This window comes from Branchiostoma belcheri, unplaced genomic scaffold, assembly GCF_001625305.1.
Source record: "Branchiostoma belcheri isolate BF01 breed outbred unplaced genomic scaffold, Haploidv18h27 scaffold29, whole genome shotgun sequence".
Lineage (NCBI taxonomy): Eukaryota > Metazoa > Chordata > Leptocardii > Amphioxiformes > Branchiostomatidae > Branchiostoma > Branchiostoma belcheri.
In genome coordinates, this window is record NW_017803898.1 from 2,974,555 (window position 1) to 2,990,654 (window position 16,100).

General features: G+C 38.9%; 2 protein-coding genes across 2 annotated transcripts in view; both read right to left on the minus strand.

Moving 5' to 3' along the window:
* Positions 1-201: 201 nt before the first annotated feature.
* Positions 202-2,840, minus strand: LOC109472989 (transmembrane protein 56-A-like). The gene is made up of 6 exons (XM_019772853.1): positions 2,675-2,840; positions 2,157-2,246; positions 1,864-1,922; positions 1,465-1,556; positions 1,064-1,137; positions 202-670 (listed from the first exon to the last, which is right to left on the minus strand). The coding sequence occupies exons 1-6, from the start codon at positions 2,821-2,823 to the stop codon at positions 376-378; spliced, it is 759 nt and encodes a 252-aa protein (XP_019628412.1). The 5' UTR covers positions 2,824-2,840; the 3' UTR covers positions 202-375.
* Positions 2,841-5,970: 3,130 nt separating this feature from the next.
* LOC109472998 overlaps positions 5,971-16,100 on the minus strand; it is a 54,423-nt gene continuing 44,293 nt past the window's right edge. Inside the window, exons 24-26 of the mRNA XM_019772868.1 lie at positions 12,028-12,192; positions 6,802-6,882; positions 5,971-6,350 (exon numbers count right to left, since the gene is read on the minus strand). Of these exons, the coding sequence (XP_019628427.1) occupies positions 6,306-6,350; positions 6,802-6,882; positions 12,028-12,192 (291 nt within the window). The 3' untranslated portion in view covers positions 5,971-6,305. The remainder of the gene's footprint in view (positions 6,351-6,801; positions 6,883-12,027; positions 12,193-16,100) is intronic.

Below are 16,100 nucleotides of genomic sequence, written 5' to 3' on the forward strand. Positions count from 1 at the left end.
GATTATTTCGTCCATTTGACCAATGCCTACTATTTTTACAACAATGCGTTGAAGACAAGTGACGCTTAAGACAAAAACAATGCGATTGCCTGAGTGTTTGGGCCACTGCTACATTAAAAGTCCTCATGGGGACAAAGTACATTTACCCAGTTGGCCAACAATAACATAGTCATGCGATTGACCCCCCCCCCCTCCCTGAAATAAAAGCTGTGCAGATCGCAGTAACGTTATGATTCTGGTACAATTTTGATAAACATCTAACTAACCAAAGTAACACGTTGGCTATACAATAACCACCAAGAGAAACAACACTGTCCTTCATGGTTGTATTTATTGTGCTAAAAGGGATGGATACAGAAATAGATGGTTTCTATCTTAGTCTTGTATTTTAGCGTCAAGTTTAGGCCACACAAATATGGCAAAGGCTGCCCTCATCATTAGTGAGAACCAATAAACATTCAGTACATCAAAAAACAGCCTCCCGTAGATCATTAGATAGTACACAAAAGTGTCTATCTGTGGGAAAGAACCGTCGATGTAGAGCAAGTAGACGGTTCGCCAGTATACAGGAATGATGGCAACTCGGCACAGGAAAAACACTGCTATCATCATCAGGCCGTTTACTATGTAAAGTCTGGTCTTCTTCATCCCAAGTGCGCTTAATATAGCTCTGTAGGGAAAGAACGAGAAGGTATTTGTTTATTAATAATGAAAGGGATTCTTGTTGAGTGACATTTTAAAACCCAATAGCAACTTGTTTGCGTTAACTCAATAATTTAACTTTTTAACCGTCGTTTTGGTCTACGTCAGTCATTGTTGTAATTTTCAAACATTACCGAAAGGAACATAGAAATAGACATTTTTCCCCGGATTCAGTAGATCTATTCAGAGAAAAGTTACTACCTACTTGAAACAATAATTATATGTGTTGGTCTTGGTCAGTTATAATTGTGATGTTCTAAACATTACAGAAAAAAAAACATAGACACAACAAAATAAAATGATAGAATTCTATTTCCTAGCTGGTATAATCAATGACTATGTGTAGATAAGGTTGCAGTACCTGAAATGTACGAATGGGTTGGACGCTTCGTAGTACAGAAATGTTGACATGATCCACGGAACTGAGGTGTAAATCTGGAGAACAGGGATTAGATAGTACGGCTTGAGAGCAATAATCATCATAAGTGATACCTCTCTAAAATTATATAAGAGAGAGAGAAAAAAGATAAAGAGTTAACATTTCCTAATCATCCATCTATTAATCTATCTACATTCTATATAATATATTTACAGAATTCTTGGTTTGTAAGTTTAATATAGAGAGAGAAAGGGAGAGAGGGGGGAGGGAGAGAGAATATGGACATATGGTTGTATAGTTATGCTTTCATGCTGTCTACAAGTTTGGGCGAATGTACAACTTACAAAACTACAAATCACCATTAATAATACTAGTAGTACTACCGTTCCAGCCAGCCCACAGAGCGTCCCCACAACGTGATGGATCAGGAACACGTTGGTGTCGTGTAGTCTGTACCGCACTAGTAGAAACGCGTCTGGAAATTAGACGTAGTGTTTAATGCTAATAACCGATATACCTGTACATTAAATTTTATAGAATTCGTGCAGAGTACTTACGTTGTAAAAGATCCGGAAATTGGCACAATTTTTTGATAAAACCCTCCTGAACAAGGACTTGAGTGCTATTTTGTTTGATTAATGTGAAAGATAAGGTTTGGAAATAATCTTTCAACTTTAACCGCAAGTTACCTTCAAATCATACTCTAATGACCCGTGCTTGAATTTAGTATCTTTTATATATCCATTTAAATGCTTAAAGAAACATTATGAAAAGTATCCTACCTGCAATTGTGTAACCCAGGTAGCCGGCTACTCCATGTCGCAGTAGTAAGCAGTTGTACCTAGTATGTAGTTGTAGCAGTGGTTTGTTTAGTGATTAGAAAGCCAACATTAATTAGAAAAAATACTGAGTTCAAAACTTGTCACTGAGCCAACGTCTGTTATGTTATGTTATGTTGTGTTACATTATGTTATGCTATGTTATGTTATGTTATGTTATGTTATGTTATGTTATGTTATGTTATGTTATGTTATGTTATTGTTACGTTATATTCTAGAAATGAATAACAACGCACCTAACACGTCTTGGGTAAACCTCTGGGTCGAATAAGAACACATAAACCCCGACTGACCCCAGCACTATGTTGACGAGTACTGACTTGAATCTGAGCACGAAAGAAAATGGTTTAGGAAATAATTACCTACTGCTGCTACTACTAGTACTAGTGATACTACTGCTACTACTTCTACTACCACTACTTCTACCACTACTGCTACTATATATAGCTACTACTACTAATACTATTACTACTACTGCTACTACTAGTACTAGTAATATTACTGCTACTACTACTACCACTACTGCTACTATATATAGCTACTACTACTACTACTACTGCTACTACTAGTATTAGTAATATTACTGCTACTACTACTACCACTACTGCTACCACTTCTGCTACTATATATAGCTGCTACTACTACTACTGCTACTACTACTAACTACTACTACTACTACTACTACTACTACTACTACTACTGCTACTGCTACTGCTACTACTACTACAAACGTAGCGTAAGACTCGTGGCTCACTCATGGTCAGTCAGCGCCCGTTTCTGTGGTCCCAGGAGTCTGTATTGTGTTGACAGGCGGCTCAGGATTTTGGGCGCTGCGGCGAAAAGACCCATGGACACGGCGAAACTGGCTAACACGGCCAGACATATGGACACAGTCTCGTCCATTGTTATTCCTATATTATTAGGGACAAACATAACAAAAATAAGAAAGAAGGCATTGAAATCCTTTTGTATGCGTTGTAAATTTGATGCACAATGTGTTTTTGCAGTCTTGGTAACTGCTGTAACGTTTTATCTGATATTTCAATGCATGGATGGCCGAAACACTTCCGGTATTACATATACGCTGCATACATTTTGTATGTCTACCACAGGAAAGTAAATACTGTTTGTTAACATTATACATTTAGCTGATACTACATAGAAACATTTCAGATGGCAGAACCTTGACTAACGTACAGACAAACACCAGACAAAGAGCAGCGAAAAAAAACGCCTACCTTTTCCTGCTGTGCCGAGGTAACAAAATGGTGAGTTTTGTGTAACCCGTTGAACAACTTTTTTTCTCGAGGTCAGACTACTTATCTTTTACTGGGTCAATTGAGCCCCACTAGTATTCTACTAGGTTGGCTCGTTTTGAATAAGAGGTCTGTGAGAAGTTAAGCTTAGACTATCAGTCTGATCTAACCTAACGCAGCTTGTACTAATTGTGTAATGGTGTTATGCCCTAGAGGTGATTCCTATGTGCCACAAAATAAGTCAAAATCGTCAACACGTAGTCAATAACTAAATCCAGCACGTTGGTTTTAAAACAGTAGAAATTGGCCAAATAGTTATGCTGGTATACGAATCAGATATTTTTGTCGGTCGTATAATTACATTTCATAACCTACAAAAATTCTAATTCAAGATCCAGCTCATGTATTTCCCAGTTAATTTGACCAATGTTTATTATTTTTACAGCAAGACGTTGGGGACTTATGGGACTTATAATTAAGACAATAACAATTCGATCACCTGAGTGTTTTGGCCACTGCTACATACAAAGTCCTCTGGGGACAAAGTACATGGTCACATGATTGAAAACACCCCTGTAGTGCAGGCCGACTCTTTTAATATTTGCATGCGGGACTCTGATTTCTCAAAGATCACTCTTAGTTCGGGGTCACGCTTGAAATGTCGTGTTCACACAGTACTTCCATTTCTTTTTTTTAATTTTTTTATTCCAACATGTAATCACCGGACGTGGTGACGACAAGTTTCTTCAACTTCTATTAATGCCGCCATTAACACAGGGGACAAATACATTACAGGACAATACTTATTTACACCTGAGCTAAGAGGGAAAAGCTGTGTAAAGTGCCTTTCACAAGGGCACAAGATTGGTGGCATGTCAGGACTCGAACGCGGGACTCTTAGTTCCGAGTCGCGCACTCTGCCGCTACACCACACGAACCCACAAATATTTGCATGCGGGACTCTAATTTCTCTCAAAGAGCACTCTTTGTTTAGTTTGGGGTCACGCTTAAAATACCGTGTTCACACAGTACTGCCATTTCTAACTCATAAATTTGCACACGTTGATACATTAAGAAACATCTATATTATAGTAGACTGTTTTCTTATTCTTGGGACCAATTCATAGTACTACGAACTTTCTAAGACACTGCAGATCCGTCTAGTGAAAAATGCTTACCACATGCAAGTTTCTCAAAATTGGAATATAGCTGGGAATTTTACATGTTGATTCAATATGAATCATCTATAGTGCATTATAGTAGACTGATTTCTTTTTCTTGGGCACAATTTAAAGCAGCAGCGTCAGCACTAGAGGAATGGCGTATATTTGAAATATCGACACAATCTACCAGTACAAGCGTCAAAAGGCTCATTCCCTGTTGACGACAATTTTACAACCGTTTCGCATTGCCCTTATAAAGGTGCCATAAAGCATGCATGGCCCTCATAATGGGAAATATATGCCTTGTATCAGCCTTATTATCACCGATACTACAGATCATTGCTGCAAATGCCCTTTTTTATTTGGCCTGGTTAATAGAATCATCTCCATTCGTGCTGTGAGGGGGTCATCCCATATAATTCGTCACTCGTGATGCTGTCAGCTCTTTTTTGTAAATATATTCTGTCATTATTCGTTGTCACAAGTACATAATACCGTGTATTATACATGTACTTGATATACCACAAAAACGAAATGCCTGGCCGGATATACTGAATTCCTGCACTGCATGCACGAAATCAACAGTTTTTAACGGTTTATGAACGAGGGGAATCATCATCAAATTTACAGGGAAATGGCTTGACGATTTTGTTAGAAAACAAATCGTCACAGGGACAACATATTTAGCAAAATAATGTGATGTTTGTGTTGTAGTGCTTACAAAATATTATTTGTATCATTTTCATTTGGCGCACACCTAGCCACACGTCGTGGCATTTTCATGTGACATTTTCCACTCTGACATCTTGCTACATCAGAACGGAAATAGATACAATTGAGGTCCGTGTCGATGATAATGTCAGCCTTTACCTTGGGTACCTGGACACCGTGGCACCACATCGGTGATTAGTAGATGATTGATCCAACTCAGCGTGCATGGATGTACCATAAAAGAGATGTCTTCTCGTTTGTTAAAACAATTGGGTTCATTCGAAGCCAAATATATCTATAAGGTAACGTTGGCCACGTAGTCCTTTTGTCAGGCCGTAGGGGCAACCCGTCTTCTGGTACACATTTTTCACCTGGGTGGAGTTTGAAAAGTCATATAGCATGCCTTTCCATAGTACACGACGTATTTAGAATATAGTGGACATGGAACAAATACCTTACGACATTCAAGAACGGAATCAGTTTAGCCAGAAATACATTCATTTTATTCATTAATATGATGCATCGCTATGTATGTTACTGGGGTAAGTAAGCTATGGGAATGCAAAAATCTCTACATTTTGACCAAAAAATACACGAATGATTACAATATTATCAAATGATCATGAGCGTGTACGTCAATACGATAGCAGTCACCTAGAACCATAATCCACCTACCAATAATGAAACACAATAAATATTTATCGATGGATGTGATCATTCTGCGTATACATTCACTAGATACGGATAGTCCATAATATTGATACTGAAATGCTAATTCAGTATTATTACTTTTTGTAATACACTAGTACCGTGTTTACTGGATTGTTATAGTCTTTTTATTTCAATTTCCTATTACAAACAAGAATTCGAACCACTGAAATCGGTTTCGTTAAAGCCTTGTTGTATTCACTTTATCGATGATTTTTCCAATGAATTTTACATCTAGCTCCCTTAAGGCAATATATATTCTTATACCAGACATTCAAAGACCTTTCTGGGACCTTTGGCCTATCTGACAGCTGTTCTCTAGTCATTTCTAGCATTTGGAAATAACTAGCAACAAAATGCTACTAAAACAGAAGAAACCACACGGACCAAAATAAAAAAAAAATCCGTTCACGGTTGTTTAAAGAAAACTACTAATGTAGTAATTCTGACTGATGATGGAAAGTGAGCGTCACTGTTGTCTCGTTGCCGTTGGTCTGATGTGACGTCAGATGACGTCATTACCGGATATGACGTCTGATGACGTGGATTATCTTCTGCGTCCGGCCCGCGATTGCAGACTCATCAGACAAACCTAATAACAATAAAAATGATAATGATAATAATAATACTCTTGAGATATGAGGACGCTTACTAATACTATTTATATTGGTCAATGTATCACCAATGTACCAACACAGATGAGCGTTCAAAATAAGACTAACTACATGTCAATAATGCAGACGGCACACTAAAATTTAAAGAAAACGTTAAAAAAACATACGTGCATTTTTTAATACTGTATTCACTTCATGTTCATGGTCTGAGAAAAATGGACATATTCATGGTTCTATATATTCACAGTGGCAACAGGTGCAGGAAAAAGAAAGTCCAGATATTATTTTAACTGTAATAATAAAGTTCACGGTACAGAAGCGACAGTGAAAACAGTGAACATAACAGAACCGTGAACAAATAAAATCAGGAATTACAGTACGCTTATACTTAAAAAACAATTTTTGTACATGACGTATTATAATTTGTACCTCCCACTCCTTAAAGGCCTTCCCGGACAGAAACATCTCGTCTCCGGTCTCCTTGGACTTCGTGCACTGCTGCCGGCAATTCTGAAACAAAGCGTCCCGATAAGTCTGTGAATAGCCATGTTAACAGTCCTTAAGTAGAAAGTTGGCTGAATGTCACGGGAATGCTAGATAATGGTTCCCTAAGGCTTTCCTAGACAGAGACATCTCGAGGCTGTGTTAGGCTGTGTATCACGAATGTCTATGTTAAAAGCCGTTTAGACCAATTTTAGTTTTTCATGAACAATGAAAGCTCAAACAAGCACCATTTTTTGCGTGTTCGTGTAATTTTTAAGTTAAGTACGTCTTTGTATGTCTGGTGAGTTCTTAATTCCGTAAGACCTTTAAAGATGAGCAAAAAGTAATTCCCTATAGCTGGTATTCGGCCCACTGACGACTTCATGTAGTCAATCAGTCTGTCATTAAAACATGATCACTCATCCACACAAAGTTGGGTCGCGGGGCAATCTTCCTAATTATGTCTAAGTCTTTAACCTTTTAAAACAACCACTCAAATCGACCAAGTTCCTCATAACATAAGCCTTACGCCAGCTCCAATACCCAAGCTAATTTGACGTGCGGAAAACAGAAAGGAGAGCCAAGTGGTCTGTGAAATATGAAAGTCCTGTCAGTGGTGAACTCGACTGTCTCGGGGGAGATCAATACAGGAGGAAACTTAACTGTAGTTGACAGACCTGAGCGTGGGAACCCTGCAAAGTTTGAACTTGTGGACGTAGAAGGCAAAATCCTTGAACCGCCTTGGTGGACGTCTACTTCAATGCCTTTACAATGTGTGAGAACGAAAACAAAAACTTTATATCGATCTAAATCAGTGCACGACGAGAGGACCAATGCATTAGCTTAGAATGTACAATGTATTGCCCGTCAAAACAAGGCCCTCCCGCCAGAACCTCATTCTATGATATCAGGTTACAATTCTTCCCGCGCGCGGGAATCTTGGATCACTACTGGGAACTGCGAGCTGCATGCAAACAATCATAAGCACAAAATCTGTGACTGTAAATACCTATTTTAGTTATTGACTGATATAAGTGGTCATCTAGAATAAATATTTCTTCTCATAGAAGAGGGTTCCAGCCAGACTTTAGTTTTAAATCCGTGCAGTAAGAGTGAATCAGTCAGAACACTTGTTTACGATTAGGAGAATCTTCCCGCCATAATAAGGGGATCCTAACACCTACCTTGGTATACATATCGGGTTACAGGACTTCCCGCGCGCGGGAATCTGAGCTTACCCTTAGCGACTACGAGCTTCAAACAAATACAAACATTAAATCTGTGACAGTGAATAGGCATTATATTTACGTTCTAACATTAGTACGGACAACCGACTATGACATTTTACTCCGAAACTTCAGAATCAAATCAGGACAGGTCATAAAACCATCCCACCACACCTTTCGAAAAAGAGTAGGGGCATGCCCCGGTGTGCGATGGTACAAACACTACTGTATGGAGTTGGTGATTCACTTCAAATCACCCGGACAGAGGCCTGGCGACCTCCGTCTTGTATAAGCCACACGGGTGATTAACATCATTCACCCGGACGGAGGCCTGGCGAACCCCGTCTGTATCAGCCAAAATCTTGGAGAGGAGATAGGCGCCACCAAGATTATAAGCCTACTGAAACATCATGGCGCAAGTCCAGACATGCTGCTGGCTGCCATGGTGCCCCTACGACCGTTCACGGATATGGGTCTACGTATACATACATACATAAAACCAATCAGCGTACTGACATTACATGATAAGTATATTATATACTTATCGCCTGAGGCCATAAGAAAGCGTTGCCATCACCTACCTTTGTACTGAAAGTATTGACGTTACAGGTTGTTCCCGCGTGTGAGAAGCTGAGGTGATCTTTATACAGATTTTAACCACTACAACCATTGGCAACTACAAACTTTAAACAATAAGTATAGACACTTAATATGTGACAGTAGATATCTTCCGCATTTACATTATTATTTCTTCACGACATTTAGAATAAACTTTTCATTAAAACAAGATAGAATGCAGCCAGACTTCTGTATTGGGAGCTATAACCAATCAGAATGCAGATTTTGGAAGATTGACAGATCAGTCCCCGCCATAAGGATGGAAAAAAGAATGCACCAATCAGCATACGTCTTGTGGTTGATTGACAGTTCAGTTCCCGCCATAAGAATGGCAAAAAGAATGCACCAATCAGCACACGTCTTGTGGATGATTGACAACTCGATTCCCGCCATAACAATGGAAGAAAGACTGCACCAATCAGCATACGTCTTGTGGATGATTGACAGATCATTTCCCGCCTTACAAATCAAACAGACCCCGTCGGTATAAATGAAGACAGACTTCTAGAAACACCATCAAACTTCTAGAGGAATTTTGCAAAAGATTTGCAGCTAGTAGTGAGTTCTACGTGTTTGGAGTTTTATTTCCAAGTCTGTGGTAAGGTGCGTATATTTGTGTTACATTAAAATGGACTACTTTTTCCTAAACTTAACGCTTTTCGCATTATTATTTTGTGCTATGTACTGATTCGTGCGTTCCAATGGCCAGCCCAAGGTGAGTAGGTGACAAACGGACTGAAGTCTATCTCTGCTAAAATGATGCGTTGCTTCCAGCTATGCCCAGAGAGACACTATGGAAGTCTCTTTTTTACCTCCATGATATGATCCAGAAAACGTAAGGCGTGTGGGTGTATGGCGTAGGTGTATGGTGTAAAATTGCAAAAAAAAAAGCTTACTTCTACTTCTGTATTACCCGTATTACGAAGAAACTGATAGCGATAGATATACCACAGTTGACGTCAGGTTTAAAGTCGTTGCCCTAGATATTGGTTACACCATGGCTTTGGTTGGCTTGATTCCTCGGCAATATGTTTATACAATGATAAAGAAAATGAAGTAATTTGAGCCCAGTGGTTTTACTGTATCCCAGATATGACTGGTTACGCCTAGAGGCTGGATGACCGGGGAAAGAAAGTTGACCCTTTAGATAGGATGTTGGCCACAGGGCAAAAAGAAGAGGCCAGGGGATAAAATGTTGCTTAGGGAGTAGAAACTGGTTACTGTGTTTTATGCGGTTTTAAAGCCAAGTTTTTGACCAGTTGCCTGGGGTGTTCTGCGAAACCTTACGCTGATAAACAGGCAAAATTTAGATTATGTAACGGCCAAAATAAATGCGATTTTAAGGCCAAGTTTTCGACCAGTTGCCGAAAGGGTGTTCTGCGAAACGTAAATGCTGATAAACTGGCCAAAACTGTTATGATGTAACGGCCAAAATCAATCGCCTTCTGCCAAGTGAATACACTTTGGAGACTGTGTGTGAAAAAAAAAAGGACTAGTAGTAGGTAAAAGGTAAAACACGCATGACGATGTTTTACGTACTAGAAATGCTTTTTTCAAATACATTTCATGGATTTCTTTGATTCATCCAGTTTTCCCGTTCGCACGAACAGTTAGGAAATGAGACCATATTAAAATTTATTGAAATTGCGACAGTGTATTGCACCTGGGACACACATAGAAACAAATACAGGGCAGGACAATACTCATTTTCACTTGGAAATTGCTGTTGAAAAACAATATGGCGTTAGTCGTATACGCAATCCACATTCTTCAAAGTGGAAAGTCGATAGCCAGCAGTCCTTTTGAAATGTGTTTGATACTCTTGGACGTACTTGAAGAAAACTTTACCTAGAAGATAGTTGAAGCCAAGTATGTTGCAGCTTCCACATGCTGTATGGAATCAATATGTACGGTCGATGTTCAGGAGAACTTGCACTTCTTGTTCCGCCGCTCAGAACCTTTTAGCGTGCCACTAGGTTCTCTTCCAGTTCTCATCAATACACCGTCAACATGCCTGTCTCCAAGTCATTTTACACCAACAGCTTCTTTCCCCGGACCTCCAAATTATGGAACTCTCTTCCAAACTGTTGCTTTCCGTCTGATTACAATCCACAAAGCTTCAAAACAAAGGTCCACCGCCATCTCCTGACATAACTACAATATACTCACTTAAGTACCTCTAGCTCTATGCCTAGAAGTGGCCAAAAATAATTGGCCTTGCATTGAGCAATCAAGTCGAATATTTACGTTGATCTTGACGTCCATAGTGAACTCCATGCCCCTGAATAAGTTTTTTTTTTTTTGGTAAATAATTGCGTTGGTAGTGGCTGGAGGCGAAAGTTGACGTGGGCCCGGCTTTCAACTGCCGGTAGAGATTTCTCAAGAACTAGATAAAAGCCAGTAACAAGCCCCCTGTCCGGTTGTCTTGTGCTCTAATTGCTGCCAGTATCGCTACTCGTCAATGAGTCTTCAAGAATTGTTTTGACTTTATCTTCTAGAATAAAAGTATGGCAATGACCTTGCGAACTTTGATTTTCTTGGATAAGAATAAGACAGATGGGGGGAGTTGGAGTGGCTCACAAAGGTCAAGGTGGTTTACACAATACACAGGGTAGTTCATTATTTTCAAGGAAATCTCTTATCTTTGTTAATCTCTTTTTTTTTAATTATGGACATTGACATCTATGTATATACTAAGAAATGCCAATGAAACAGAAAGTAAATGTTTTGACTGTACATGTCTAGTGGACCTTTTAAAGAATGGTCTTTGCAGCTTAAACATTATGTGTTTTTATCAAAGTTTGTATGTTTCTGGCAACGAAAAACTCGGCGAAGTTTGCATCTTAGGCGAATTGTGTTATTTTAACAATAGAAGAAATATTTGTAAATGCTAGGTTACTATCATAATTGATTTTTAAAAATTTTGATGTTATAATTTTTCTTCCTTTTTTACGCTCGCCCTACTAACTTGAATAAAAAAAGTCACCTGTGCATTGATCTAAGTTTCTCCTGGTTTTGACGTAGCTACAAGTGAAACTTGGATTACTAAGTTCTCAGTGCGCGCGCAAGTTCTTAAGAACCCAGAAAAACGCAATCAAACAGATCGTCTTAAAATATCTGTATCTGCATTTTTACCCTCTCTCTAGCAAATGGAAAAAAAAGTTGACTGTGCATTATATTGATCTAAGTTTCTGCTGGTTTTAACGTAGCTAGAAGTAAAACTTAAGCACGTACGTATTACTAAGTTCTCAGTGTACGCACGTAAGTTCTTAGCGTCCACATAAGTTCCTAAGAAGCTGGGAAAACTCAATCAAACCGAGCCTCTTACCGTCGAGCTGAAGGGCTTGGGCCAAGTGAAGAGCAATTTGCACTGGTTACACTTGATGTAGCAATCCAGCCGGTCCTCTTTGGAGAGCTTGTTCAGACCTGCTTCAGTCTCCAACATCGCCGTGAGAAGCACCAAGACGCCCACGAGCCAGACCGGCGAACTCATCTGTAAGAATCAATCAAATTCTAGTCAGGCTTATTTCTGAATATTCCTGAAGTTCCTGTGGGTGATTTTAGAGTAAGATACAAGATATATAAGCCGAAAAAACTAAGCCAGGAGGTACATCATGGTTTACCCTTCGTTAGAATTTTATTACAACAATCTCCGCAATGGTTGATCTTCCGTAAATGATTTCCTTACGTTTTATCGAAGGCACAACAAATTTAAAGGGTAAACCGTGATGTTTTAATTCTTCCGGCTTAGTTTTCTTTTTTCGATGCAGCCGGTTCTCTTTGGAGAGCTTGTTCAGACCTGCTTCAGTCTCCAACATCGCTGCTAGAAGCACCAAGACGCCCACGAGCCAGACCGGCGAACTCATCTGTAAGAATCAATTTCAATGCATCAAATTCCAGGCAGTTTTTAAGGGGATATTCTTCAAGTTCTTGTGGGTGATTTTAGGATACAAGATATACAAGCCGAGAAAACTAAGCCAGGAGGTACACCATGGTTTACCCTTCGTTAGAATTTTATTACAACAATCTACGCAATGGTTGACCTTCCGCAAATGATTTCCTTGTTTTATCGAAGGCACAAAAAAAAGTAAAGGGTAAACCGTGGTGTTTTTATTCTTCCGGCTTAGTTTTCTTTTTTCGATCCAGCCGGTCCTCTTTAGAGAGCTTGTTCAGACCTGCTTCAGTCTCCAGCATCGCCGTGAGAAGCACCAAGACGCCCACGAGCCAGACCGGGGAACTCATCTGTAACAATCAATTTCAATCCATCAAATTCCAGGCAGTTTTTAAGGGGATATTCTTCCTACAACTTACAAGGGCTGATTTTAGAGTAAAGTACAAAATATATGAAAGAAATCGAAGCCGGGAGGAGCAAAAACATCATGGTTTACCCTTGGCTAGAATTTTATTGTCTTGACAGAATGTGGTGATGATAGAATGTACTGAATATTTCTTGTAGTTTACGTACTAACTTCCCACATGTGGTTAACCTATTTTACACACAACAAACTTTAAGGCTCTAACTTAGAATAGTAGTAAAGTTTGTTTGTGAGTCTCCAGCATCGCCGTGAGAAGCACCAAGACGCCCACGAGCCAGACCGGCGAACTCATCTGTAAGAATCAATCAAATTGTAGTCAGGCTTATTTCTGAATATTCTGCAAGTTCCTGTAGGTGATTTTTTGCCTTTTATAAAACGTAGAAAAATTATTTTTAGTTTACTTCCTAACCAAACGTGGTTAAACCTTTCAGCTCATCTGTAAGAATCAATCATGTAAGGATGGAATACATCAAATTCTAGTCAGGCTTACTTTTGAATATTCTTCAAGTTCCTAGGGGTGATGTTAAAGTAGGGTACATCACGGTTTACCTTCTAATGTTATTGCCTTTGGTAGAATGTGATGATGATAGAATGTACTAAATATTTTTTATTTTATTTTCGTTTACGTACTAGTACACCTGGATTTTCTGGTACACACAAAATCCTAACATGTTTCGAATAAAAACGCAATCATTTGTAGCCCACATACGCCTTAACCTTCGCCAGACTTGTATTATTAACCACCACAATTAATTTTCATTTCTTGGAAAAGACTGCAGTTTAACAGTAAATATAGTCGAATGGCTCTGACAGTTCACAACTTCACAACAAGAACGCTTCACAACAGAACTTTGGAGCTAATTCCCACACTAGCTGCCCTTTAGTACACCTTTACCAAGCTTTACCCTTCGCTAGACTTTTATTATTGACCCCACAATTAATTCTCATATCTTGGAAAATACAGGGGTTGAACAATAAAAATTCGAGTTCAATGTTTTAAATAAAAATTATAGTTCTCGACTTCTACCAAGAACGTAGATGTATTTTCTAGCTATCTACTACACTAGTTGACCTTTGTGTTTTGTGTTGGAAATCACAGTACACAGCTTCACAACAGAGCTAATTCCCACACTAGTTGCCCTTTAGCAAACTGCTAAGCGGGTAGTCAGAAGGAAGTAAAACCCGCCAGACGGGCAGCTCTGCTGAGCGGTGTGGGCGATCCCGGCGGGAAGGCATCAGTTATGATATCGATTTCACTCGAAACTTCTTATGGCAATTCCAGGAATCAGGAAATAGCTTTGTGCAACTGCTCGGACGGACGGCAAAACATGTGAGGGAACACGAGAAGAATACAGACAGGTCGAGAAAATTCCTGGAATGAAAACTTTGAAGAGTACTCGAAACGAATACAGGAATACTTTCAACAAATTTCCGGGAATAAAAAGAAGCCAACTGAATATATGGCAAATCGTGCAATAGTTCATGGAAGAATACAGAAAGTTCTAGGACGTTCTAGAGAATTCCAGAAATAGACAATTTGACAGTTTAGAAGAGTACTCGAAACGAACACAAAAAGACATTCAACAGATTCACTAGAAACTTCTTATGGCGATTCCAGGAATTTAGGAAATAGCTTTGTGCAGCTTTGAGAACACGAGAAGAATACGGGAAGTACCAGGACGTTTGAGAAAATTCCCAAAATAGAAAATTTGACAATGTTAAAAAATATACCCGGAGTCCCCGGAACGAACACAAAAAGACATTCTAAAAATTTCCAGGAATAAAAAAAGCCAGCAGAGCTAAATTTACGGGAAAAAATGTACATTAAAGTACATTAAAAGAACGAAGATAGTTTCAGGACATTCGAGAAAATTCCTGGAATAGAAGAAAAAAAACTTTTGTGCAACTGCTCGTGTGAAAAAATGCAAGAGTACTCGGAACGATCACAGAAATACTTTTAACAAATATCCTGGAGTAAAAAAAAACAGTTCAAATAAATATACGGCAAGACATAGAGCAAAGAACACAAAAAGTTACTGGACATTTAGGAAAATTCGAGGACCAAACAACTACTTCATGCAACTGGACCATACATGCAACAAAGCTTAGCCGGATCTTAACAGAATATATGCAATTACGTGTTATTGATATTTGGATAACGTTACCTATTTAATTTCATGCTTCTTCACATGAACTCAGGTATCGTATTACCAATAGAAACTCAATTTTACACGATTTTTCACGCCACAAATATTATTAAACATCAATAGTAACTTCGTCCACAATAATTATTATGCACATGTCATGCAAGATCGTTTCAACATAACCACAGGTTAATGACCCTATCGTGATATTTTTCTAACCATCATCTATTAATACTTTTCAAGGAATGAACTCTGCAATGATACTATCAATCACTATATAGTCAATTGCAATCAAAGAAAGAGACGTTGGAGTAAGAATGTGATTCTTTTTAATGGCCCTAAGGGTGCTTAGTAGATAAATGTAAGTCCCTAAACACCCATGTAATACACGATAAGTACCGTTCTAGCTTATCTCAATTCAACACTGAGTCCCTAGGGCGTGTGAATGTGTCAATAACAGAATCCAAATCTAAAAGGGAAAATCCAGTTTAACTCCTTTTTTTTCGTTTTGACTTTTAAAATTCGAAAACCGTCCCTCGCCACCGACGATTTTCACTAAACGTGTCCCCCACGGGGCATCGAAAAGTCTCACCACCAACAGTTTGCGATTTAAACCTCATCATTTAAAGCCAACCTCGTCACCAAAAGTGTAACTTAATGCCTCGCTAACGACAAGAAAAAGTTACATAATACACTACCAGTAATCAGTCGAACATGACAGTCATAAAAGCCCCCTCGTCACCAAAAGTGTGATTGAATGCCTCGCTAACGACAAGAAAAAGTGACATAATACAATTCCAGCGATCAGTCAGAACATGGCATTCATTAAAAGCCCCCTCGTCACCAAAAGTGTGATTGAATGCTTTGTTAACGACAAGACAAAGTTACACAATACTATAATCAGTCAAAACGTGACAGTTAGACAGAAGTTTTGAGTGATG